Source organism: Papio anubis, chromosome 5 (assembly GCF_008728515.1).
Source record: "Papio anubis isolate 15944 chromosome 5, Panubis1.0, whole genome shotgun sequence".
Classification (NCBI taxonomy): Eukaryota; Metazoa; Chordata; class Mammalia; order Primates; family Cercopithecidae; genus Papio; species Papio anubis.
In genome coordinates, this window is record NC_044980.1 from 139,063,525 (window position 1) to 139,089,409 (window position 25,885).

Here is a 25,885-nt window from a genome sequence, read left to right on the forward strand (position 1 = left end):
CATCCCCATTTTACAGATGGGGACACCGCACTACAGAGAAGTTGAGAATATGTCGTGGTCTCAGCCAGAAAGAGGCAGAGGCGCATTTTGAATCTGAGGTCAGGGCCTGAGCCCTATGGCATCAGGTTGTGAGGAAGTTGACTGAGCACCGATTTCGTGGCTCAATGCTTTTCTTTTTACCCTAACTCTGAACATTTTCACCAGAACCCAAGGAGGCGGACGATAGTGCAATTCCCATTTAAGAGTCGCCGAAACCGAGGCTCAAAGGGCTTTAGCGAAAGGGCTGCGCTTGGCTCTAGGCACCTGGGCTGAGTCTTTTTCCCACCATCGCAGAGCGGGAACCAGCGGAGGGGGCTGGCTCGTATGGGGAGAAAAGCGATTGGAGGGCGCCGAGGGGAAGAGGGAGCCCGGATCTGTCAGGGCCTCCTCTTGGGCTAAGGGGTGGTCCCCTCCATCACCCCACCCGACCTCTTTCAGATTCTGGGAAAGCCGGCACGCACATACCCTGCATAATAGCAGGCACGGTGAGGTCTCTAAGCCCCGAAGATCGCTCTCCCAGCGGACGCAGTGGCCTTGGCAAGGGGTTACAGCTGCACGCGGAGGGGTTCTCTCCGAACCCGAGTGCAGCGTAGCCGCGGTCCAGGATTCCCCATCCATTATTCACGATGTTTACTAGTGCGGGGGAAAGGAGAGGAAAGAAGAGGGAAGTAGAGAGAAAAAGAGGCTAAGGGAGGTGGAGGCGGGCAGTACTAACTTCGAGAGCCCTCAAGTTCCGAAACTTCGGGAAGGAAGACCGAGAGGCTAAGGCGCCTGGCACGCAGTAGGCCGTCAGTAAATATTTGTAAGATGGATAGATAACTGGGTGAGTGAGTGAATGGGCTAATCATTAACCCCTCTGACCCTTGATTTCCTCGTCTGTAAAACGGGCTAACATCACCTACTCCATACAGTGGGTATGCGAATCCCATGGGCAAACTCTAAATTGTCTAGCGCATATTAGGAACTCTCAAACGGTAACTGTTGTCACGAGGAATGGGCTTGCAAGTTCTGGCTGCCCAGCAAAAGTGCACTGAAGGACTCCCAGGCCTGGAGGGCCATCCTAAACTGTCACTATTCAAAAAATACTCCATAAGGGCTGGAAAAAGAGAGAGTGGGCCAAGTTGCCTCCCTCAAATGAAAGCAAGAAAGGCAAGCGTGGGGAGGAAGCCACTCCTGGACAGAGAAGGCCCCTACCTTACTGCCCCTACCTCTACCTCAGAGCGCGGTTGGAGGAGTGGGGGCAGGGGTCACCTGGGGCTCATTCTGGCAGCCCCTCCCCCTCCCCCGGGCCCGTCTGGGCGCTTGGAGGCGCCTCCTCGCTGCGCCACGGGACCGGACTCTGGTGGACCGCTTGGGCGTGAGGCCAGGAGCGCCCTGGAAATGGGCAGTTTGGCGGCAGCCAGGCCGACGGAGTGTGTGTGTGTGTGTGTGTGTGTGTGTGGTGGGGAGGGGAAGTTGGAGTAGGGTCAACTTCCTGCCCCAGCTCAGCCCAGGGCTGTCCTTTTATCCTGGCAGTTCGAGCTGGGACAGGACCGAGAGGATTGGGACTTTTGGGGTGACATGGGGGGAGGGAAGTCCACGAAGAAGAAAGAATCCGAAAGGTCGGGCGGGTTGGAGCCACGCGGGGCGGGGCGGACTGGGAGAGGCCAGGCCTGGCCCGGGTATAAAGGCTGTGGAGGGGGTGGCCGCCGCGGGCGTAGAAAGGCGCGCCGCTGGCTGCTGTCTCGCCTCACCTCCCGGGCCGCCCCTGCGAGTCCCGGGCGCGTGAGCACGCCTGCGCGCGCCCGGGCCCTTCCTGGCAGGCTGCTTGTAAGATGAGTGAAGAAGCAGGTGGGGGAGAGGGGAGGCAGCGAGCGAGAGGGCGAGGGGAGCGCGGGCGCTGAGCAGCGCTCACTTGGAGCGCGGCAAGCGAGCTAGACAAGCCTGATTCCATGTCCCCCGCTGCCACCCTGCCAGGAGCGCGAAGATGATGGCCATGAACTCCAAGCAGCCTTTCGGCATGCACCCGGTGCTGCAAGAACCCAAATTCTCCAGCCTGCACTCCGGCTCCGAGGCCATGCGCCGAGTCTGTCTCCCAGCCCCGCAGGTACGTAGTGGAGCATAATTACCGCTCTAAGGCACATTTTTTGACAGGCACTAGCTTCATGTTTTTTTCATGTCGCCCAGAACAATCGCCGCTGTCTGAACCCCTCTCCTTGTCTCCCCCGCTTTCTCTCCCGGCGCGCTCTCTCTCTCATTCATGTCTCTGATCCACACGTCTGTTCCAGCAGAGCTGCTGCCTCCGTATTAATTTTTATGACCTGGGCTTTGAGGAGAGGCATCTCGGTTGCTTGAAAATGTGTTTTAATCCTGTGTTGACAGTATTCCCTACTGACCGTGCTGTGCGCCTTCTCGCTTGCAGCTGCAGGGTAATATATTTGGAAGCTTTGATGAGAGCCTGCTGGCACGCGCCGAAGCTCTGGCGGCGGTGGATATCGTCTCCCACGGCAAGAACCATCCGTTCAAGCCCGACGCCACCTACCATACCATGAGCAGCGTGCCCTGCACGTCCACTTCGTCCACCGTGCCCATCTCCCACCCAGCCGCGCTCACCTCTCACCCGCACCACGCAGTGCACCAGGGCCTCGAAGGCGACCTGCTGGAGCACATCTCGCCCACGCTGAGTGTGAGCGGCCTGGGCGCTCCGGAACACTCGGTGATGCCCGCACAGATCCATCCACACCACCTGGGCGCCATGGGCCACCTGCACCAGGCCATGGGCATGAGTCACCCGCACACCGTGGCGCCTCACAGCGCCATGCCCGCATGCCTCAGTGACGTGGAGTCAGACCCGCGCGAGCTGGAAGCCTTCGCCGAGCGCTTCAAGCAGCGTCGCATCAAGCTGGGGGTGACCCAGGCGGACGTGGGCGCGGCTCTGGCTAATCTCAAGATCCCCGGTGTGGGCTCGCTGAGCCAAAGCACCATCTGCAGGTTCGAGTCTCTCACTCTCTCGCACAACAACATGATCGCGCTCAAGCCGGTGCTCCAGGCCTGGCTGGAGGAGGCCGAGGCCGCCTACCGAGAGAAGAACAGCAAGCCAGAGCTCTTCAACGGCAGCGAACGGAAGCGCAAACGCACGTCCATCGCGGCGCCGGAGAAGCGTTCACTCGAGGCCTATTTCGCTATCCAGCCACGTCCTTCATCTGAGAAGATTGCGGCCATCGCTGAGAAACTGGACCTTAAAAAGAACGTGGTGAGAGTCTGGTTCTGCAACCAGAGACAGAAACAGAAACGAATGAAGTATTCGGCTGTCCACTGACTGCGGCAGGGCGCAGCGTCGGGAGCTGGGAGAGCCTAGTGCTCATCCCTCCGGGGTTGGGGGGATGGTTATTGGGAACTCCAAGGCGTTTCCCAGGCAGGTTAGGTTCTCTCCTCCCAAGCCACAGACTTTCTCCCTTTGTCCCGCTTGGTTGCCTCCGGCCTTCTCTTTCTCTTTCCTTTCTATTCCCACCAAAAAAAGTTTTGGCGCTGGGAAAATATTCCAGAAGGGCGGGCCTGAGGGTACTTGTGCTGTCCGTGGTGCTGAAATTTGCCCTCGCGCACGGGGCCGCACGACCTCAGAGCAGGAGCACCAAAACAGAAGACAGTGAATTGGCCCAACCGCCCGAAGCTAGGGTGAAAACGCCACTTTGTTAAGCGCGATTAGGCAAGGGGTGAAGGGATAAAAAGGAAGTGATCCATAATAACACAAAGTCTAGGATATCTAAGGGGGGCACAAACATGCACTGGAGATTTATTAGAGTATATAAAGTACATGTATGTTTCCAAAGGATAGCCTTATACTCCCGTCCTTGCCTAAATTCTATTCATCTTATCCTTTGTTTTGCCGTAAATTCTCATAAGGTAGCATGAAGATTAGGTTCAGGGAAAGTATGCAGGGAGTTGCGGGCTCCAAGTTGCTATTTTTCGTGGTGAGTACGACTCCAGAAGAGGTGGGTCCAGTCTGGCGACTGAAAATTCTGGGATCGCTTGGCTGTTTGTAAGCAGCTGCCAGCTCCAGCTCCAACCATCTTTCACTACCTACTGGTGTTGAGGGGTAATTACTGCTTACTGGATAGCGGGAGTTGGTAGTGTTCATGCCGGCTGAGGACTCTCTGACCCCAGCTAGCTGTTCTTGCCAGATTGCCAGCTCAGCGTGGAGTCAGCTGCTGGAAAGTGACTGTAACTTCTCTGCATTATATGCAAGTCCTTTCAACACGTCTAACCTCGTTGCGCTTTTTTATTACTGTTGTTGTTAACATCGTTAATTCCTATTATTTATTTAACTATGCTTCTTTCCATTCCCTTTATGTGGGTATCTTTCGGTGGAAGTTCACTTATAGTTTTGTAAGGGAAGAGAAGTGGGACCAGCGGCCTGAACCCTTCTCACCCTAGCCCCTCTAGCCCAATTTTATTTTTTTTCGTTGCTTCATGTAGTTTGCGTGTTGCTGTGTGACCTTTGGTTTCTTTCTCTGAATAGGTGCAAATAAAATATTAAGTTTTCTTCTCTCTTTACTCCTTGAATTAACATCTAAAATAAATGCTTTATTTTTCAACCCGAATCAAAGTGGTTTTATTTTTTCTCAGAGGCTAAGGGGTACTAGCTTTGGAAAGGATGTAAAAGGGAGAACCCCAAAGGACCGGGCTGTCAGTTTCTGCTGACCAGCCCCCAGCCATCCCCTCTCCCCACTCCTCTTCCATGGCAGACTCACTTGGATCTCCTCGTGGGAGACCCTGAGGCTTGTGTCTGAACTTGAGGTTTCAAGGTACTTCCTTCCATGCTTCCCTGCCTGCAAATCTATGAGACTCTGCTCAACTTGACTTAGCTAGTAAACTTTAAAGCCAGACTAATGGGGATTCGAGTTTCCAATGCCTCCACTCACTGGCAGAATCATCCTGAGGCTAATTTCTTAATTTCTCTAAACCTTCTCCAACAAGATTGCTTGTCTGCAGAATGAAGAGACCAATGCTTATTTCACAAGGTTATTGTCAGAACTAGGTAAGATTGTTCATTTAAGACTTCTACTAGTGCTTGGGCTTAGTAGGCAACAAATTATTTTAAAAGATTCAAAGAGCTTGAGAGGAGGTGAGATAATAGAGGCAAAGAGGGAGAAAAGTATTCGCTGTGACATTCTAGTGGGGCCCCCTCGGAATTTCAAATTCATCTGAAATTCTCATCCAGGTTGTTACTCACTCTGTGGTCCACCTCGGCTTCTTTGTGGGGATACTGCTATATCTGCTGCAAAGCGCCTAGCGTAGTGCCCTGTACATAATAGGTGCTCCATAGATGCCAGCTCCCTGTTCTCTTTCCGCTCCCTCTTTTTTATTTGGAAGTCGTAGAAACGCCTTCCTGATTTAAAATTTAAAGCTCCAAGTCCAGGAGTCATCTGCACATTTCCCTGCTTCGTCCTCAAAGAGTTCCGGGGCATCAAACCAAGACCCGAAATTCGGAGCAGAGTGGGTTTGCCCTCCGCGCAGTGCGACACCCCCTACCACATAAGCAAACTTGTGGATCTCCCCCAGCTCTCTGGGCCTCAGCCCCTCACCTCCGCCTTGCACAACAGCCCCAGCGATTCCTCCACCTCCCTCTCCATCGGGTGTCCTTTAATAATAAATGCCCTTATGCCATTACATTATATTGTGGGTTTTGAAAATTTAAAATACGGCTGATGCAATATTAATTGCCTATAGTGGTATAAAACACAGGGCCGGAGCCCAGCTGGGCTGCAGAGGAGACGACCGTGAGCGTCCCGCACCGAAGCGAAGCGCTCCAGAAGGACGCGCTTTTGCGGGCTGCAAGGTTTCCTGCAGGTAAGAAGAGCCTTCGCATTTTCGGGCTCGGGAGAGAAACGGAAATCTGCCTCCATCCTCTTTTCGAAAAGTTCTCTGCCGTTATTTAGTTTTTTAAATTTTTTTTTATTTAATTGACAACAGCAAAAGTTTGGGAGACTTTTATGGCGGGGATAAGAGGAGCTGTTTCCTGAGCGCAAGGTCTGCTCCAAGACCGTCCAGTCGCACTAGGTCCTGTCTCCGAGCAGTGCCTCTGCGCCTAGTCTTCTGCAGGCGCCGGAGACCCTGGCGCCCGGGAGAATTTTGACCAGCTCTTACCTGCAGGCCGGAGCTGCAGCCAGGTCAGCGAAGCGCTACACCCTTTCCCTCCTCCTGAGTGCGCCGGACCGGCGCCGTCGCCTCGCTCTTCGGCTTGCTCAGGAAGCAACCGGAGATGTGGTTTCCCCAGGATTGTGCAGTCGCCTCTGCCACTCGTCCAGCGGAGGCACAGACCTCTGGGGGGAGGGGAGGTGGTACTAGCAGGTTTGGAGTTTACACAAGCCTAGTATGCGTCCGAATCGTGTGACCTTGGGCAAGTCATATCGCCTTCTCTAAGCCTCTGCTGCCAGCTGTAAAACTTCCCCAAATTTATTTTGAAGAGTAATTGAGGGTGTCTCCTAAGATCACCTGGAGCAGGTTTTCACTTTCCTAATTCTGTCATCTTGCAACACGCACGGTCCAAGACTCAGCTGAGTCTTTAACTTGTACCAAAAGAAAATGAAGTCAGTATTTGGGGGTGTTTGCATAGAAACCTTCATCAGGCCTCCGGAGGGTGGGACTTTGAGAATTGCCTGGCTGGAACAGGGGCTTCATCTAGAATGAGCTAGGTATACACATTCCAGCGTGGCTAAAGCCCTGGCAGGCAGAACTTGGTGGCAGGAGTCCTGGGTTCCTGAACTGTGTTATCTCTGGCCAGCGACTTCCTCTCTATGTGCCTAAGTAGTCTCAGTTTTGTTCACTACTTCATGTCTAGCACTCTGCTCAAGGTCTGGCCTAGAGTGGCAGACACCAGATGTCTGTTGAATGAATGAATTAGGCTTTTGTTTTGTAAAATGAAAGCACCCCTTCCAGCCGAATCCTCTCTGGATTCAAGGGTTTGTAGGGAGGAACAGAGCCATCAGGGATAGGCAAGTCTTCCTGGGAATGGGGATCAGGAGCAAGGTGGTGGTCTGCATCACAGGCTTTTATTTAAAGGTAGCCAGTGTCCTTCTTGTTTAAATAGAAGACACTGTGCTTCACCCTTTGGTGATTATGGGTACACAGATGTTGCTCTGTGACATGGCCCTTGGAACCTAGGGGAAGAGTCAGGGAGCGGGGACCAGGGAGTGACTCTGCCTGGCCCAGTGTGCCTGACGTTTGAGTTCCAGTTCTTTTACTTTCTTCCTAGATGGAAACAGCTCCGGCTCTGGAGTGGACAGACCTGGGGCGGAATAACTGCTCCATCTCTTACTTGAGTAAGTGACCTTACTGCTCTGACCCTCGGTGTCCTCATCTGTAAAACTGGAAAAACTGGAAAAAAGACTCAGAATTGCTCTGATGATTAAATGAGATCACGTAAGGCCAGGTCTGACACGTATTTCGTCGCTTTAAAACATTTTTCACACTCAGAAAAGTGAAGGCAGCGTTGTGGGGCAAGTTCAGGGCTTGGAGTCAAGTGGAATCAACATTTTCCCTCTGTGAGCCACAGTCTGGTCAGGGTAGCAGTGCCTGTCAGCTCTCGGCATGGTTGTCAGGGGCAAGACAGAAGCTTAAAAGAAACCGCTTTGCACACTTTGCGTCCCAGCTACGCAAGGGACGAAGTATTCGCTCCCTGGGAGTGCCTGGTGCGAATACACAGCTCCCTGAGAAGCTTGACCCCGGTCAGCGGCTCCTGGAGCCCAGAACTTCCTCCTTGGTGGAATCCCGGGCACCATCCAGCCTCTCCAGACTTCGCGCGGCGCTTCCTCGCGAGGAGGGGCGGGGCGCCAGAGGGCGAAGGAGAAGCAGGGCTCTTGGACTCCTCCTCTTTCCCAGCGAACATCCCTTCCCCGCCCTGTTCCCACTTTTTGGCCCCGGCGCCAGAGTGTTTGAGCCGGAGGGCAGAACGCCTAAGAGCCGTCTTTTTTTTTTTTTTTTTTTTAATCGAAGAAGGCAGTGAGGCCTAGAGAGCGGGACGGACTTAGCTGGCTCCTTTTACCTAAAACAGCTCTTCTCCAATCACCCTATCACACCACCCGTTTTATTTCTTTCCTAGACTTTAAGACTGCCTGATAGCACCTACCCAATCCACCCCTGCCTCCCTGAACCCAACGCAGGGCCGCGCTCCACAAATGTTTGCTGGATAAATGACTAGTAATGATATCCAAAACGTATGGCGGGATTCCCCTGTGCGAGGTACTGTTCCAAGCGCTTTAGCGCATTCATTTGTTAGTTCCTGAACAACACCATATGAGTAGGTACAATTTTTAATCCCATTTTGCAGATGAGAACATAGAGGCACAGAGAGTTTATGTAACTTGGCCAGGACAAGTCGTGAACACAGCCATTTAGTGGAGAGACCTGGCAAAAACCCGGTGTCTTTGCTTCTTCCGTTCTCAAGTGAGATCACCTCCGGCTGGGGTGAGGAAGCGGACCGCCTCGGGGTGAAGGAGAAGCAGGTGAGTCCGATTTGGCACCAGATTAGGCAGCGCGAGCAGAGGAGGTGGTGGGAGCCGAGAACGCCCGCTGTCCTCGCCGGGCTTCGGAGCCTCCACGCCTTTGTGTCCCGCGCGCCTCTCGCGTGTCCCGCCCTGTCCGCGTGCGTCTGTTCGCGTGTCTCTCACTCAGCCCCTCTTAGCTTCCCTCCAGCCTCGCAGGCGTGAAACGCTGACCCCCAGGTGCCGAGGGGGCCCGCGTCCCCGGGCGCGGGCAGAGTCGCCTTCTCCCCTTTCCTCTCTTCCGCTGAGCGTCAGGAGCCCCCGCGGTAACCCCGCCCCGGCAGACAGACGGAGCCAGCGAGGACTCCGGAGGGCAAATTAGTCTCCCCTTCGATCGCTCTTTTCCGATCAAGTCAGGTTTCCCTTGGTCCCCGGACGGCGCTTCCGCACCAGCGCGACTCCCAGGGCTCCCCGGGCTCCCCGGGCTGGGTCAGGGTTCTCCGGCTCCTCCCGGCGCCTCCGGATGGGGGCTTCCCCTCGGCGGCGTCCCGGCCTGAGGAGTCCCCTGGACCGCGGGAGGGGCGATTGCCGGGTCCGCGCGGCTCTGGATCCTCCTCACCCGTTGCTTATACTTTTCTCTATAAACCGTCAGATTTCTGCCCCCTCCCTCAATTCAGCCCTGCGCAGCCTTGCCTGCCACTGGAGGCAAACTGGGACAGAAACTGCGCTCGCTCTCTTTTTATAGACTGTATATGTAATTTAATATTTAAAAGACTTTGATTTTTAGGATTACACACACACACAAATTCAAGTGTTCATCCTGAGAAAAGTCAGACTTTTGTTGGACTTCTTTATAGATATTTAGCATTTAATATTGTTTTTACTTTGAATTACATGGGTGGGAGGCACCACCATAATTTCGTTGAGGTCTCTGGCGGAATCCCATCTCTAATTTCACCATCTTTCTTTTCCCCACTTTCCTTCCCGCTCCCTCCCAAAACAGACATCAGCACCGCTCCAAATCCCAACATCCCTGCCTGTGACAGAGCCCCCCAACGCCTGAGGCTTTGCTGGGCTGCTCACCTCTTGGCAGATATAGTTAATGTCCAGCCCTCATAAATCAAGACCATAAAAAGCTTACTTTCATATGCACTCAATTTCTACCAAACCTAAACTAATTGCATAAATTCCTTTAGGCCACTCAGGGCTGCTCTCTGGGTTGGGATCTGATCAATTAGTCATTAGGCACTCCATTAGCTGGGGTTTAAGCTGCCTCATATAAATGTCTCCTGTCAATTTGCTTGTAATTGAATAAATAAAAAAAGGGTACAATTATTAGCACGGAGGATCAAAATAAGGAGAGGTCAATTTTATTCAAATATCCTTAAAATGTCTTAATCTAATAATAATCATCTAATAATAATAATTAGAAGGCATTTACACACCAGCCACTCAAAAAGTCCCTGACCATGTTAAGGAAAGCTCTGGGCTGAGACATAACCAAGTGTGTGCATCTAAACTCTGCCACCTTGATAGTATCTCCCCACCTTGGAGCCTCAGTTTCTTTACCTGTAAAACCAGTTGGTTAGAGGTGATTTTCTTTTCTGTTTTTTATAAATGCATTTTATGTATGGTCAAATTAATTTATGCATGTCATTTAAAAATGGAATAATACAGGAGGGCAATTTGACCAACCCCCACCCTCAACCATTTTTAGTTGCTTCTTCTGGTAGTTAATTGCATGTCTAAATAATATATCTTTGGCACTATTTCTTTTCTCAAAATTCAAGGTTTGTTTGTTAATACTTTAATGAAATAACACATGATTCAAATTCAAAAGAACTAAAAGATTTGCCATGAAAAGTCTTTCTTCTTCCTTGACCCAAGTCACTCAGTTCTCTTTGTTGAAGGTAAACAACATTGTCAGTTTCTTATGCATACTCCAGAGATATTTTATTGGCTGACATTTCTTGATTTGTCATTCTTAGTCATTGTGTTTTAACTTCTTGCTATGATATCAGAAAATTAGAGATACAATAATCTTGAATATTCTTTCCACACCAAGGATCATAGGAAGTTTTATATAAAATCAATAATTAAAATAATGAATTGAGTGGGCAATTGAAACTTCTAATTTTTTTTTTTCTTTTTTTCTCTTTTTTGAGACAGCACTTTGCTCTTGTTGCCCAGGCTAGAGTACAGTGGTGTGATCTTGGCTCACTGCAACCTCCGCCTCTCAGGTTCAAGTGATTCTCCTGCCTCAGCCTCCTGAATAGCTGGGATTACATCACACCTGGCTAATTTTTTGTATTTTTAGTAAAAATGGGGTGTCATTATGTTGGCCAGGCTAGTCTCGAACTCCTGATCTCAGGTGATCCACCTGCCTCAGCCTCCCAAAGTGCAGGGAGCCACTATGCCTGGCAAAATTCTGATTTTTTTTTTAACCAACAATTAATTTGGAGGTACAGACATCATAATGTATAAAAACTGCCTACTCATAAAGCTAAAGAGGGTTTATATGTTGATTTGAGTTCTATCCCACCTCCTTCTGAATATAATTTAAAGCAGCCTATCTGTTATTGCTATGCAATTAGACACTATATCTATAATGGAGGTACCTGTATCTACTGGATGCTTCAGTGCATATGGTACTTAATTTTACTAAATTTCCTTAAAAATCTCTTTGCTCCTTCATCTCCTCCAAGTAAGGCCGCTTCTCTAGTAAGAGGAATTTTTCTTTGGTGTACACAGCTATGACGGAACTGGGGAAAACACTTATGACATCACTTAATAATTCACCTAGGTGGCTGGGCGCAGTGGCTTATGCCTCTAATCCCAGCACTTTGGGAGGCTGAGGCAGGTGGATCACGAGGTCAGGAGTTCGAGACCAGCCTGGCCAAGATGGTGAAACCCTGTCTCTACTAAAATTACAAAAAAACTTAGCCAGGTATGCTGGCAGGCACCTGTGATCCCAGCTACTCAGGAGGCTGAGGCAGGAGAATCGCTTGAACCTGGGAGGTGGAGGTTGCAGTGAGCCAAGAATGCGCCACTGCACTCCAGTCCAGGTGACAGGGCAAGATTCCGTCTCAAAAAATAAAAAGAAAAAAACAAATAATTCACCAAGGATAAGGATTGAGCACCAGACTCCAGACTGCAGAAACTCCAGCTGAGCACCCACGTGGGAGGGAGCCGAGGGCCTCGGAATCTTTGACAGAACTCCAAGCTGGTGATCTTGATTTACTGTTGAGAGAGATACAGGGAGCTGCTGTTCCTGGCCTTGGGTTGATTTGTATTGAGCCCTACAGACCCCTTCAATGAATTCCTCTTGTAGCAGAAAACATGGGTTGGAACAGAGTGAGCTCAGAGAAACAGAATCATCTCGGGTGAGAATACAAATACACAGGCCTGCTGGTGTAGCGAGAAAGAATATAAAATATACACAAAGAGATCTGAGTTCTAGGCTTTACTCTGTTCTGTTTGACCTTGGAAAGTCTATTCACTGCTCAGTGCCTCAGTTTCCCCAACTCTAACTTGAAGAAATTGAACCAGATAGTTCAGTAGTTCAATGTTGGTGAGGATTCATGGAATCCCTTGAGAATCTGAAGAAAACTGTGTTCCTAACCCAGAAATAAATGCACATTTGTGCACTCAAAATTTTTGCTAACTTCTAGAAGTCATGGATCCCCTGATTCAATCCATAAATTCCTGGGTCCCAGGTTAAGACCCCCCCCCAAACTGGGCAAACTAAAGGGCTTTCTTTATCTGACTGTCCAAATTTAGGGTCAAATACTCATAAGTACTGAACCCACTTTACCAAACTGGGAAGAATATTACTGAAGGCAAAAATAAAGTGCCAATGAGATGGTGAGTCAATTGCCAATAAAGACTCCAGATGGTTTGACAAAATTATTTTTCAGATCAATAGACAGTCTCCCAAGAGACAGCATGGTGGAGTGAAAAAAGCACCACATTAGGGGTCATAAGCTAGGTTAAAAATTTTTTTAAACCGGTTCTGCCAACAGGCAGAATTGAGATTTTGAGTTGAGACTTCCTTGCCCTAGCCCTTCTTTCCCTATCGGAAAAATGAGAAGGTTGAACCAGACGATCTCTGAGGCTGCCAGCTGTAGCATTATGTGAGCTAATCAGCATAGACACTGGCATGTCTTATGTTTATATTTATTTTGGCTTATTTTATTCTTCTATTTCGTTTGTGAAAAGATAGTTGTACAATCAAAGTAGAGCTGGGAGAAGGGCTATCAAGTATGCTATCTCCTGGGTTCCCAGAATTCAGGCTTCTAAGATCATTGGTAGAAATGAGATCCCCCAAATCCTTACCCCTCATTGAAAAAATAAAAATACTAACAGTTTGTAAGTTTAAAAATAAGTGGCAGCGTGGGTAGGTGAGGTGGGGTAAAATTAAAACATTTTGTTAGACTAAATAGTCCTGGCTTAGCCAAGCCAGTTTATCAGTAGGTCTAGGAAGACCCAGCCCCATCGGTAGGTCTAGGGGCAGAGGGACTGTGGTTTGTTGTGGGCTGGGCAAGGTAGTACCCAAACCTGCCCCAGCTCTGGCTGGAGTCCGCAGATAAGAAAATGCTGGCTGGGCACGGTGGCTCATGCCTATAATCCTAGCACTTTGGGAGGCCGAGGCAGGCAGATTTCTTCAGGCCAAGAGTTTGAGACCAGACTGACCAACATGGTGAAACCCTGTCTCTACTAAAAATACAAAAATTAGCTGGGCATGGTGGCAGGTGCCTGTAGTCCTGGCTACTCAGGAGGCTGAGGAAGGAGAATCGCTTGAGCCCGGGAGGCAGAGGTTGCTGTGAGCCAAGATCCTGCCACTGCACTTCAGCATAGGTGACAGAATGAGACTCCATCTAAAAAAAAAAAAAAACAACCAGCTAACCAGACCACCTGTTCTCTGTTCTCAGACCTTCATTTGCTTTCCTTCTGACTTGTGTTAATATTTGCAGTTGTGAGTTTATTCAGCCTTTGGGATCTGAGTTACTGGTCAGATTGCCCAGGTAAAATGACTAAAACTTGGATTACCTTCAATTCTTCCATCCCTAACTCTCCAGAACTTCTATCTGTTCTATGCTTTTTACTTCTTAGTTGTTTTTGCCTTTAGCATTTTACTACTGCTTATGGCTTTGTGTAGGATGGCCCAATCTCTTCTATTAATTGTGTTAGGTTAATGAGGGAAGACCTGTATTTCTTGGACTGTAACAGTAGGGTTTTTCCATCGCAAGAGGGGCTTTAATAATATTGACTCAAATATTTTATGCTTTCACTGTTAGACATATGAAATCCTAGCATGTGAGCTGGGAAGAGTTCTTAGAGATCCTCTTGCTAGAAAATATGACACTGTAGTTCTAGGGACCCAGGAATCTATATTTTTCACAATCTTCCTGCAAAAAAAAAAAAAGATTTCTTGCCCAGAGTGAGGAAAAGGTTTCTTATACATATTGTTTTTTCAACCGAAGTGCCTCACACTGGAGTCTGGGTATATTCTGAAACACAAATTTTATGTCAATTTTTACTTCATTAAAGGTGGTATATATTTTGCATTCCATGTCAACAACACATCTCTGACTGTTTTGCCAAATGTGCACGTGAACTTGACAGCTTGGACTGCTGTTACAAATAGCACAGGCAAGGTGGCTTAAACAACAGTTTATTTCTCACAGTTCTGGAGGCTGGTAGGTTAAAGATTAAGGTGGCCACATATTTGATGTCTGGCAAGGGCCATTTTCTTGGTTTACAGATGACCACCTTCTCACTGTGTCCTCAGATGGCCAAGAGAAAGAGAGACCATTTCTTTCATGTCTCTTCTTCAAAGGGCACTAACACAATTCATGAGAGTCCATCCTTATAACCTAATTACCTCCCACAGGCCCCAGCTCCAAATACCATCACATTGGGGATTAGAGCTTCAACATATTAATTTTGGGGGTACACAAACATTCAGTCTATGAGCTCATGTGTGTGCACATACACACACTACTGCGTGTCATGGAGTAGACTGATGCAGCATTCAGAACCTTTGGTTACAACCACAATTCTGCACACTGACATGTGGCTCATAAGAACAAGTAGCCCAGTTTGGAAATAAACTCTAATGCAACTGTTTTGTTGTAGGGCAAGGATGATATTTAAAAGCAATTTAGTCAATATATGGTAAATAACAATAAACAACCTTTCTGCCAATCACTTTAGAAGAATAGCTATTTAACAAATATTTGAACTTGAGTCAGTGAATGAGTTGTTCTTGCTTACTCTCCTTCTCGTGACACCCTGTCCCTCAAAAGGTGAAGGAAAGAAAGGAATTTTATTTCATTTTTCTTTTGGAGACAGGATCTTACTCTGTCTCCCAGGCTGGGGTGTTGTGGCATGGTCGTAGCTCACTGCAGCTGCAAGCTCCTGGCCTCAAATGATCCTCCCACCTTGCCCTCCCTAAGTGTTGAGATTACAGGTGAGCCACTGCAACTTGCCAAGAAAGGAGTTTTAAAAGGTATGCAGTGTTCATATACTCAAAATACTTCCTTTTCTAAAATGTTTCATATACCTATGTAAAGTATATGTATTACATTACACATTTTATAAATTAGGCACCAGGAAAGTCAAACAACTTGTCCAAAGTCAAACAACTATAAATGCTACAACCCAGATGTTAAACCAGGATGGTCTGCCTTGAGAGTGGTGTCAAGCTTACTCCTGTAGAAGAAAATGGACTTGTGTTTTTAAGGCTGAAATCTGAAGGGCTTTTATGTGAAAGAAGGCTTACGTTTGTTTTATGGGGCCCCAGGGGTGTAGCTAGATAGGAAATAAGTCACACAGAGAAAAAGATTTCAGCTCCTTTCAAGGAAGAAGGCTCTGGCAGTCAACACAGTTGAAGGCGAGGGCCATTCTGTGAGCCCCTGTCTGAGGATTCGAGCAGAGATTCTAGTGAGTTATACTGTCAGGGAGAGTGGGAGTAGTGAGATGACATCTCTTTCCATCCTGAGAGCTGATGCTGCTATAAATGCTTGTTCATTCCTAGAGCCCACCCGTGTACAATATAAAGGTACTAGCTCATCAAAAGAACTTACAACTTGCTTAAAGTAGCCTGGAATAGAAATATTATTTTAATAGTTTTACTTTTTCCATTTGTCTTTGGAATACAAAGATATAGATTTAAAGTTGATAGTGATAAAAATATTAGGCTCTATTCCTTTATCAGCTTACTATATTAGAAAAACTCAGGCCAGGTGCAAGCGCTTACACCTCCTTTGGGAGGCCAAGGCAGGCAGATCACTTGAGCTCAGTTCAAGGCTATCTTGGGCAACATGGTGAAACCCCATCCCTACAAAACATGCAAACATTGTCTGGGCATGTAGCGCATGCCTGTGGCCCCAGTTACTCAGGAGGCTGAGGCAGAAGGATTGCTTAAGCCCGGAAGATTGAAGCTGAAGTGAGCTGTGATTGTGCCACTGTACTCCAACCTGGGCGAGAGAGCAAGACCCTGTCCCAAAGAAAAAAAAAAAAAAAAAAGCAAAGCAAAACAAAAAAATTCAAATACTTTTCAGTCTATAGTGTTAGCATAGGGAGAAGTAAAGACTTCTGAGGAAATGTCGCTGTCATTTAAAAATGGTTTTGTGGAGTAGGAACTAGACCGAGGGCCTTCACTGCCTTTTGTCTGCTGGCCTGGCTTTATCTTCTCTCCCATTTTTAGCTGAGGCAGGCAAATCGCTTGAGCACAGGAGTTCAAGGCAAGCCTGGGCAACATGGTGAGACCCTATCTCTACAAAAAATTTAAAAAAGAAGCCGGGCCTGGTGGTGTGCACCTGTCGTCCCAGCTACTTGAAAGGCTAAGGTGGGAGAATTGTTTGGGCCCAGGAGGTTGAAGCTGCGTGCAGTCAGCATGTTTATGCCACTGCACTCCAACCTGGATGACAAAAAAGCGAGACCTTCTGTCTCCTCAGTTTTACCCCCTTGTCTCCTTTTTCCTGATCACACAGTGTCAAAGTGCTTGGGAAGATTACTGGCTATTTTTAGGTTTTCATTTGAGCCTTTGTGTATCCAGAAGCAATAGGCTATACAGAAAGCGCTAAGGCCAGTGGCAGTGGTTCATACCTGTAATCCCAGCAATTTGGGAGGCCGAAGCAGGCAGATCACTTGAGGCCAGGAGTTCGAGGCCAGCCTGGTCAATATGGTGAAACCCCTTCTCTACTAAAAATACAAAATTTAGCCGGGCGTGGTGGTGCACACTTGTAGTCCCAGCTACTCAGGAGGCTAAGGCATGAGAATGCTTGAACCAGGAGGCAGAGGTTGCAGTGAGCTGAGATTGTATCACTGCACTCCAGCCTGGGCAACAGAGTGAGGCTCTGTCTCAAAAAAAAAAAAAAAGAAAGAAAGAAAGATTAAAAAAAAGAAAAGAAAAGAAAGAAAGAAAGCTCCAAGACAGGGCTTAATCACATAAACGCAGCCTAAACATATACTTAGGGTATTTGCAAGGGGAAAATATCCAAAATAAGAAAAGGTGCGTTGGAAGACTTCACTAGCTGGTATTAAGAAAAAAAGCATCCTAGTAGTCAAATTCAGAATTGTGCCAGGCCTCCTCTCCTGTATTTTATGTTGTAGTATTTTTGTTTTTAATTACATACAGGGGAAAGGATAGCAAAGTATTGAATGCTGGGCACTTCTAAAGATCTTTGTTTGACCCAACATAAAATAAATAGAATGATTAAAATGATTATGAGGCCGATCACGCTTGTAATCCCAGCACTTTGGGAGGCTGAAGCGGGTGAATCACCTGAGGTCAAGAGTTCAAGACCAGCCTGGCCAACAGGGTGAAACCCAGTCTCTACCAAAAATACAAAAATTAGCCAGGCATGGTGGCGGGCATGTAATCCCAGCTACTCCGGAGGCTGAGGTAGGAGAATCATTTGAACCCAGAAGGCAGAGGTTGCAGTGAGCTGAGATGGTGCCACTGTACTCCAGCCTGGGTGACAGAGTGAGAGTCTGTTTCAAAATAAATAAATAAATAAAATGATTATGAATACCCTGAATTATACATTTATATATTTGTTTTAATTGACCCCCAGATTATAGATATGTGTGATGTATGACATGATATTTTGAAATATGTATACATTGTGGAATGGCCAAATAGAACTAAACTATGTCTGTGTGGCCTCATATACTTACCATTTTCTGTAGTGAGAACACTTTAAAATTCACTCTCTTAAAGAGATTTTCAAGAATAAAATACATTGTTATGAGCTCTAGTCACCATGTTGTACAACAGATCTCTTGAACTTATTTCTCCTAACTGGAATTTTGTATCTTTTGACCAACATCTCGGCCAACCGCTTCTCCCCAGTAACCACCCTAGCCCCTGGTAACCACCATTCTACTCACTGCTTCTATGAGTTCAACTTTTTGAGATTCCATACGTAGGTGAGATCATGTGGTATTTGTCTTATTTCATTAACATAATGTCTTCTATGTTCATTCACGTTGTTGCAAATGACAGAATTTCCTTCTTTTAAAGGTTGAACAGTATTCCATTGTGTAGGTATGCCACAGTTTCTTTATCCACTTACCCAGTGATGGACACTTAACACTTAGGTTGATTCCTTATATATTTTGATACTGGGTCTCATTCTGTCACCTGAGCTGTTGTGCAGTGGTGCTATCTTGGCTCACTGCAACCTCTGCCTCCTGGACTCAAGTGATTCTCCTGCCTTAGTCTCCCAAGTAGCTGGGACTTCAGGTGTGCACCACCACACCCATTAAGACTGATTTTTTTTTGTTTTTTTGTAGAGGCAGGGTTTGCCATGTTACCCAGGCTGGTTGGGAACTCCCAGGCTCAAGTGATCCCTCTTGGCCTCCCAAAGTGCTGGGATTACAGGTGTGAGCCACCACGCCCAGCCGATTCCATATTTTGGTTATTGTGAATAATGCTGCAATGAACATGGAAGTACAAATAGCTCTTCGACAAAATGATTTCATTTTCTTTGGCTATATACCCAATAGTGGGATTACTGGATCATATGGTATTTCAGTTTTTAACTTTTAATTTTTTGAGGAACTTGTGTTATTAAATTTTTTTTTCTAGCACAAGTTGACTGAAGAACGGAAGAAAAATGGGTTCTCTTCTGATTTTTGTATAGATAGCTGGCTTCCTCAGAAACAGCCATGGTCTGGAAATATAATGAGTTAATTCAATAAAGGTTACATTACTCTGCTCTGTGATAGGCCCTGCTTAAGGTGCTGGAAACTCAGAGGAGAATTTGATATTCGGCCTCTGCCTGCATGAAGCTTACACCCAAATTGGACACTAGTGGTACCTCATTTCCTAGGATTCAGCACCAATTTATGTGCTGACCAGTTAACCTTATCTTGACTTCTCTATAATGTTTGGGAACCAGTCCCAACCTTTCTAAATATCCCTGTTAGCCTACTATGTAACCTATGAGTGATATCCTCCTTTCCTCCCCATTTCCTCTTCAGAGAGAAAAGTCATGGAGCTAAAGAGACAGAAAATTGCCTCCAAAGCCCTGTGATTTAGCTTAACATCAGGTGGCACCAAGTTATGGAACTTGACTCTCTCTCTCTCTATATATATATATGTTTTTTTTTTTTTTTTAAATGACAGGAGGAAGTTAACAACTGGAGAGGAAGGTGTGTGTTCCTAGCAACCAAATTAGACCACTTCACTGATGGAGCCAGTCCCTCTGTCTCCCTGTTGGCTACCAACTGCATGGATGAAACTTTCCCGTGGCCTTCCTCTTTGTACATGGAGTGTTAAGACAGAGGCACATCTTCTCCAGAACAAACCAGCTGCTGACCTGTATGTTGACCCCTTCAGAGTTGAAACCCAGTCCTGTGTGGTTTCAAAAGGTGGGAGGGGTATAAGAAGAGCTGCCTCTTTTCTGAAGGATGAGAGATTTGATGCCAACAAACGAGTGGTCACAGGCTGTGTTCTCTGACCAAGAAGGCTATACAGTTAGAAACTGGGCAATGCTTATGTTATTCCCAAGAGTCAGAGCAGGACTCCTGTATTTTTAATTTGTTTTGAAAATCAATGTTATATGTGTACAGAGTTTAAAGATTTGAATAGTTTAGCAAAGCTTGGTATAAAAAAAGAACTATCCTTCAGCCTTCCTCCTCTCATCCCTGGATTCTTCAAGGCAATCACATTCGACGCTTTTAGCTGGTTATTTTGATATTTATCTTAGTACCTCTAAATGTCATGTTTATGTCATTACTTCTTGATCATTCAGTTTTAGGCATTTTATTCACTTTCCTGTAATAAAGATGAGGAGAGTGCTCTCTTTCATTCCCTACCCTGATTCCCATCTCCTCATCATTCCAATACAGTCAAATCTTAGTTTTGGTTATATTAATATTCAGTGTTCATGTTTTGTGTGCAAGCAACCTTTACTGCTGAGCCATGTAAAATACTATAGTTGCTTTTCCTTTGCTACATGGTATTTAATTTTTCTGGGAATTAATAATTAGGGCTTTTAACATTTGTTTTGTTTTTTTGGCATGCTTATTATTAACCCTAAACACTCACCATTTATGTAAATCTCCTCTCAAGACTTACTTTTTTTTTTTTGAGACGGAGTCTCACTCTGTTGCCCAGGCTGGAGTGCAGTGGCGTGATCTCAGCTCACTGCAACCTTTACCTCCGGGGTTCAAGCAATTCAAGCTGGAATTACAGGTGGCCACCACCATGCCTGGCTAATAGAAGAGACAGGATTTCACCATCTTGGCCAGGCTGGTCTTGAACTCCTGACCTCATGATCCACCCACCTTGGCCTCCCAAAGTGCTGGGATTACAGGCGTGAGCCACCGCACCTGGCCAAGACTTTCAAACACACGAAGGGGTCTATCAGTTTAATCTTGAAGAAGCCTCCATTGGAGCCTTCTGGCCTGCTTCGGGCTAAACTAGTTGCATTCTGGGCCTGCTTACAGTCATTCTCATTCTTGATTTTTGCAGGAAAAAAAAAAAAAACTTTCTGGAAGCTTATAGGGTATATTCTTTTTGTTTATTCTGCTGAGCAATTTTTTAATATTGAAACTCAGAACTTTCACTCTGAGAAATTTTCTTGCATTATTTCCTTGAAGTTTTCTGTTCTTAGTTCCATATTTTTATATTTCTGGAATGTCTATTATTTTGATTTAGACCAACTGGGTTGGTTCTCTGAGTTGCTTATATTTCTGTACTATTTTTCTCTTTTTGCCTTCTTGTTACTTTGTGTTTTCTTCTGTCTTAGTCCATTTAGTGTTGCTATAAAGGAAGACCTGAGGCTGGGCAGTTTATAAAGAAAAAGTTTATTTGGCTCCTGATTGTGATGTCTGGAAAAGTTCAAGACTGGGCATCTGCATCTGGTGAGGGCCACAGACTGCTTCCACCCAAGGCAGAAGGTGAAGGGAGTCAGAGTATGCAGCTCACAGAGGAGAGGGGAAGCAAGAGAGAGAAGGGGAGTGCCAGAGTCTCTTTTTTTTTTTCTTTTTGTACTTTAAGTTCTAGGATACGTGTGCACAGCGTGTAGGTTTGTTACACATGTATACATGTGCCATGTTGGTGTGCTGCACCCATTAACTCATTATTTACATTAGGTATATCTCCTAATGCTATCCCTCCCCTCTACCCCCACAATAGGACCCAGTGTGTGATGTTCCCCTTCCTGTGTCCAAATGATCTCATTGTTCATTTCCCACCTATGAGTGAGAATGCGGTATTTGGTTTTCTGTTCTTGCGATAGTTTGCTGAGAATGATCGTTTCCAGCTGCATCCATGTCCCTACAAAGGACATGAACTCATCCTTTTTTATGGCTGCATAGTATTCCATGGTGTATATGTGCCACATTTTCTTAATCCAGTCTGTCACTGGTGGACATTGGGGTTGATTCCAAGTCTTTGCTATTGTGAATAGTGCCGCAATAAACATACGTGTGCATGTGTCTTTATAGCAGAATGACTTATAATCCTTTGGGTATATACCCAGTAATGGGATGGCTGGGTCAAACGGTATTTCTAGTTCTAGATCCTTGAGGAATCGCCACACTGTTTTCCACAATGGATGAACTAGTTTACAGTCCCACCAACAGTGTAAAAGTGTTCCTATTTCTCCACATCTTCTCCAGCACCTGTTGTTTCCTGATTTTTTAATGATTGCCGTTCTAACTGGTGTGAGATGGTATCTCATTGTGGTTTTGATTTGCATTTCTCTGATGGCGAGTGATGATGAGCATTTTTTCATGTGTCTATTGGCCGTATGAATGTCTTCTTTTGAGAAGTGTCTGTTCATATCCTTTGCCCACTTTTTGATGGAGTTGTTTGTTTTTTTCTTATAAATTTGATTGAGTTCTTTATAGGTTCTGGATATTAGCCCTTTGTCAGATGAGTAGATTGCAAAAAAGTTTCTCCCATTCTGTAGGTTGCCTGTTCACTCTGATGGTAGTTTTTTTGCTGTGCAGAAGCTCTTTAGTTTAATTAGATCCCATTTGTCAATTTTGGCTTTTGTTGCTGTTGCTTTTGGTGTTTTAGACATGAAGTCCTTGCCTATGCCTATGTCCTGAATGGTATTACCTAGGTTTTCTTCTAGGGTTTTTATGGTTTTAGATCTAACATTTAAGTTTCTGATCCATCTTGAATTAATTTTCGTATAATGAGTAAGGAAAGGATCCAGTTTCAGCTTTCTACTTATGGCTAACCAATTTTCCCAGCACCATTTATTAAATAGGGAATCCTTTCCCCATTTGTTGTTTTTGTCAGGTTTGTCAAAGATCACATGGCTGTAGATGTGTGGTATTATTTCTGAGGGCTCTGTTCTGTTCCATTGGTCTATATCTCTGTTTTGGTACCAGTACCATGCTGTTTTGGTTACTGTAGACTTGTAGTATAGTTTGAAGTCAAGTAGCGTGATGCCTCCAGCTTAAGCTACCAATGACTTTCTTCACAGAATTGGAAAAAACTGCTTTAAAGTTCATATGGAACCAAAAAAGACCCCGCATTGCCAAGACAATCCTAAGCCAGAATCTTTTAAATAATCAGCTCTTGCAGGAGCTAATGGAGTGACAAATTACTCATTACCTCACAGATGGCACAAGAGATCTGCCCTCATGACCCAAACACCTTTCATTAGCCCCCCTCCAACACTGGGGATCAAATCTCAACATAAGATTCGGAGGGAGTCAAATAAAGCAAACTATATCATCCTCAATTTTATGTTCCAAACTTTCTATTGGGTTTTTCATTTCTCTTGTCATTTAAAAAGGTTCTAGCAGATCTTTTTGCACATTAAATTTAAGAAAAAAAATTTTAATTCTTTTTCTTTTTCTTGTGTTTTTATTTTTTATTTTATTGTATTTTAGACAGGGCCTTGCTCTTTTAGGCTGGAGTGCATTGCAGAAGTGTGAACACAGCTCACTGCAGCCTCGACCTCCTGGGTTCAAGTCATCTTCCCACCTCAGCCTCCCAAGTAGCTGGGACTACAAGTGTACACCACCACACTCACCTAATTTTTAAGTTTTTTTGTAGAGATGGGTCTTGCTATGTTGCCTGGGCTGGTCTCAAACTTCTGGGCTCAAGCAGTTGTCCTGTGTTGGTCTCCCAAAGTGCTGAGATTAGAGGCATGAGTGAGTCACCTCACCGGGCCCAGAAAAAAATATTTTTGTTTCATGAATGCCATATCTTCAGTAATACCTCTGAGAGTGTCACTAGTAGTTTCTTTTCAATTTCTCCTTCCATCAGTCTGCTTTCTCCAAGATGCTTTTCAATATTTTCAGCATATCTATTTTGGTTCCTTGTATTAGATACTGTTTAGTTAATTGGGTAAAAAAGTTTATTGAAGGCTGTGTGCACCCGTGTTAGGTTTGTTTATTTTGGTTTTCTTTTGTTTTTTTTGAGACAGAGCCTTGTTCTGCAGCCCAGGCTGGAGTACAGTGGCATGATCTTGGCTTGCTGCAACCTCTGCCCCCTGGGCTCAAGCAATTCTTGTGCCTCAGCCTCCTGAGTAGCTGGGATTACAGGCATGCACCATCACCCAGCTAATTTTTTGTATTTTTAGTAGAGACAGAGTTTTGCTACATTGGCCAGGCTGGTCTCGAACTCCCGGCCTCAACTGATCTGCCTGTGTCTACCTCCCAAAGTGCTGGGGTTACAAGCATGAGCCACCACATGCAGCCAACTTTGGTGTGCTATTTAGGGTGAACCAGCTGGGCTCTTTCCTTGGGGGTTCCCTAATGGTAGTGTTTTTTTTTTTTCTTTTTTGGACTGGCTAGATTCTCAGAGAAGACTCTTTCAATTTCCTGCTTGGAGTATGTTTGTCTGGCTGCTCATGTTCAAGATGCTGAGTGGAGGAAAAGGAATGGGGTTTTCAACATTTAGAATGTATAATTTTAGTAATCCTTCTGTTTTCAGTATGATTTCCCACCCTTAACTATGGTTGGTGTCCCAAATACAGTGACTTTAAAAAAAAAGTTTCCAATGAATAAATTGCCAGTGTTCTGCCAAGTTTCAGGAAAGGCAGTTGCCCGCTGTGCCAAGTAGGGGAGGTAAACTGGGATCTAACTGCTTCTTAAACAGACTTTCAACTAATCTGCCCACTTGCGGCCTTATCTTCACTCCCACTTCCAGAGATAGTGGTACTGTCACTTCACAAGTCTTGTAGACAGTCTGCTGTGCATTTCACATTGCTTCTCAGCTTTTCCCACTGTGGACTTAGGATTCCGCTTTCTTGAGTCTCTTATACCAATGACCTCGAGTCTGTTATACCAATGACCTCTTATCTATTTACTTTCCAGTGTCCAGCTTTTTTTTTTTTTTTGGCAGTTGTTTTCTTTCTTATTGTCTTTGTCCCTGTAGGCTTATGCTTTAAATATTCTTTGATTATTATTGTAAGATTAAGTTTTGGGAGAGAATGGAGCTGATGTAAACAACCTACTTTAAGGGGAAGTCTCCAGGGCAGGGATTCTGAATGAAGGTCTGAGGACTCCTCGGAGAGCCAGGGATGTGCTGGGGGCGAGGGGGTGTCTTTGTACCCCCTGAAACTGTATGCAAAAGTTTGTGTCTTTATGTGTCCATTACCACCCTTACTAAGTCTACAGCTTTTATCAAATTCCCAAAGGCTTCTGTTACCTCTTCTTCTTCCTTTTTTTTTTTTTTTTTTTTTGAGATGGAGTCTCGCTCTGTTGCCCAGGCGGGAGTGCAGTGGTGCTATCTCGGCTCACTGCAAGCTCCGCCTTCCAGGTTCACGCCATTCTCCTGCCTCAGCCTCCCTAGCAGCTGGACTACAGGCATCCGCCACCAAGCCCAGCTAATTTTTTGTATTTTTAGTAGAGATGGGGTTTCACCGTGTTAGCCAGGATGGTCTCAATCTCCTGACTTCATGATCCACCCGTCTTGGCCTCCCACAGTGCTGGGATTACAGGCGTGAGCCACCACGCCCAGCTTTCTGTGACTTCTTCTAAAATTAAGTACCATTTCTCTAGAGGCCAAGTAATATGTTACATGGGAAAAAGATATCACAGGCTTGAAGATATTCAAATTTAGGAAAACAGCAGACCAAACCCGTACTCATCAAGCCTGCTAATAAATGCAGGTTCCAATCACAGGGCTCAAACAGCCCCTGAAAACCAGTGTATTCCCATTTATTGTGCCACATATTACATAATTCTCACATAGGTAAAAAGAAACACTGTAATATCCTTGAATAGCCACACACTGGGCACTGGGCAGCAGAGTGGTGCCGATTGAGGTTAACCAGTTAGCATGTGCCTGGCTTTAAGGGGGCAGAAGTTACTTAGCAGCTGGTAATTGCTGTGTGGAGACATTAGCAGAATGTGAGCAAATCTGATTTTTCCTGAGAAGCTGGCAATTTAGATTTCTAAAATGTGATATCACCTCATCTCTCTTACCATAAAATAAAAATTTAAAAATCACGTGGCCCAAATTAAACACATATGTAAGCCAGATGTAGCTCACAGATCACAAACACGTGATATTTGATCAAATCCAATCTTTTTTCTTTTGCATGTTGAGAGCCTGCAGCCCAGAATGAGGAAGCTCCCATGTTCAGTCTTTGCCATTCTAGTAGGTTCTAGGCTGGCTCTTGGGTCCCCGAAGGCAGCTCTGGATCTTTCTTGTATAGACCAAAGGGTAGAAATAGGTGGCATTGGAGTATAGGGGTGTGTGTGTGTGTGTGTGTGTGTGAGAGAGAGAGAGAAAGAAAGAGAGAGAGAGAGAAGTAGAGTATTTGGGGGAGGGTGGTTGTCTCTGGTGAGGAGATAAGATGAAGAAAGAGCATTGGCTTTCATCCTGATAGCCATCCTCCTCAGGGTTTGCTGGAAGAGTTATAAACAATTCAGTAGGGGGTGGAGACAGTGAG

General features: G+C 46.0%; 1 protein-coding gene across 1 annotated transcript; it reads left to right on the forward strand.

Annotated features, from left to right (window-relative positions):
- The first annotated feature begins 1,924 nt into the window (after nucleotides 1-1,924).
- On the forward strand, nucleotides 1,925-7,943 carry POU4F3 (POU class 4 homeobox 3). The gene has a single exon (XM_021939835.2). It carries the CDS (start codon nucleotides 2,567-2,569, stop codon nucleotides 3,335-3,337), a length of 771 nt encoding a protein of 256 aa, XP_021795527.1. The 5' UTR covers nucleotides 1,925-2,566; the 3' UTR covers nucleotides 3,338-7,943.
- The last annotated feature ends 17,942 nt before the right edge of the window (nucleotides 7,944-25,885 follow it).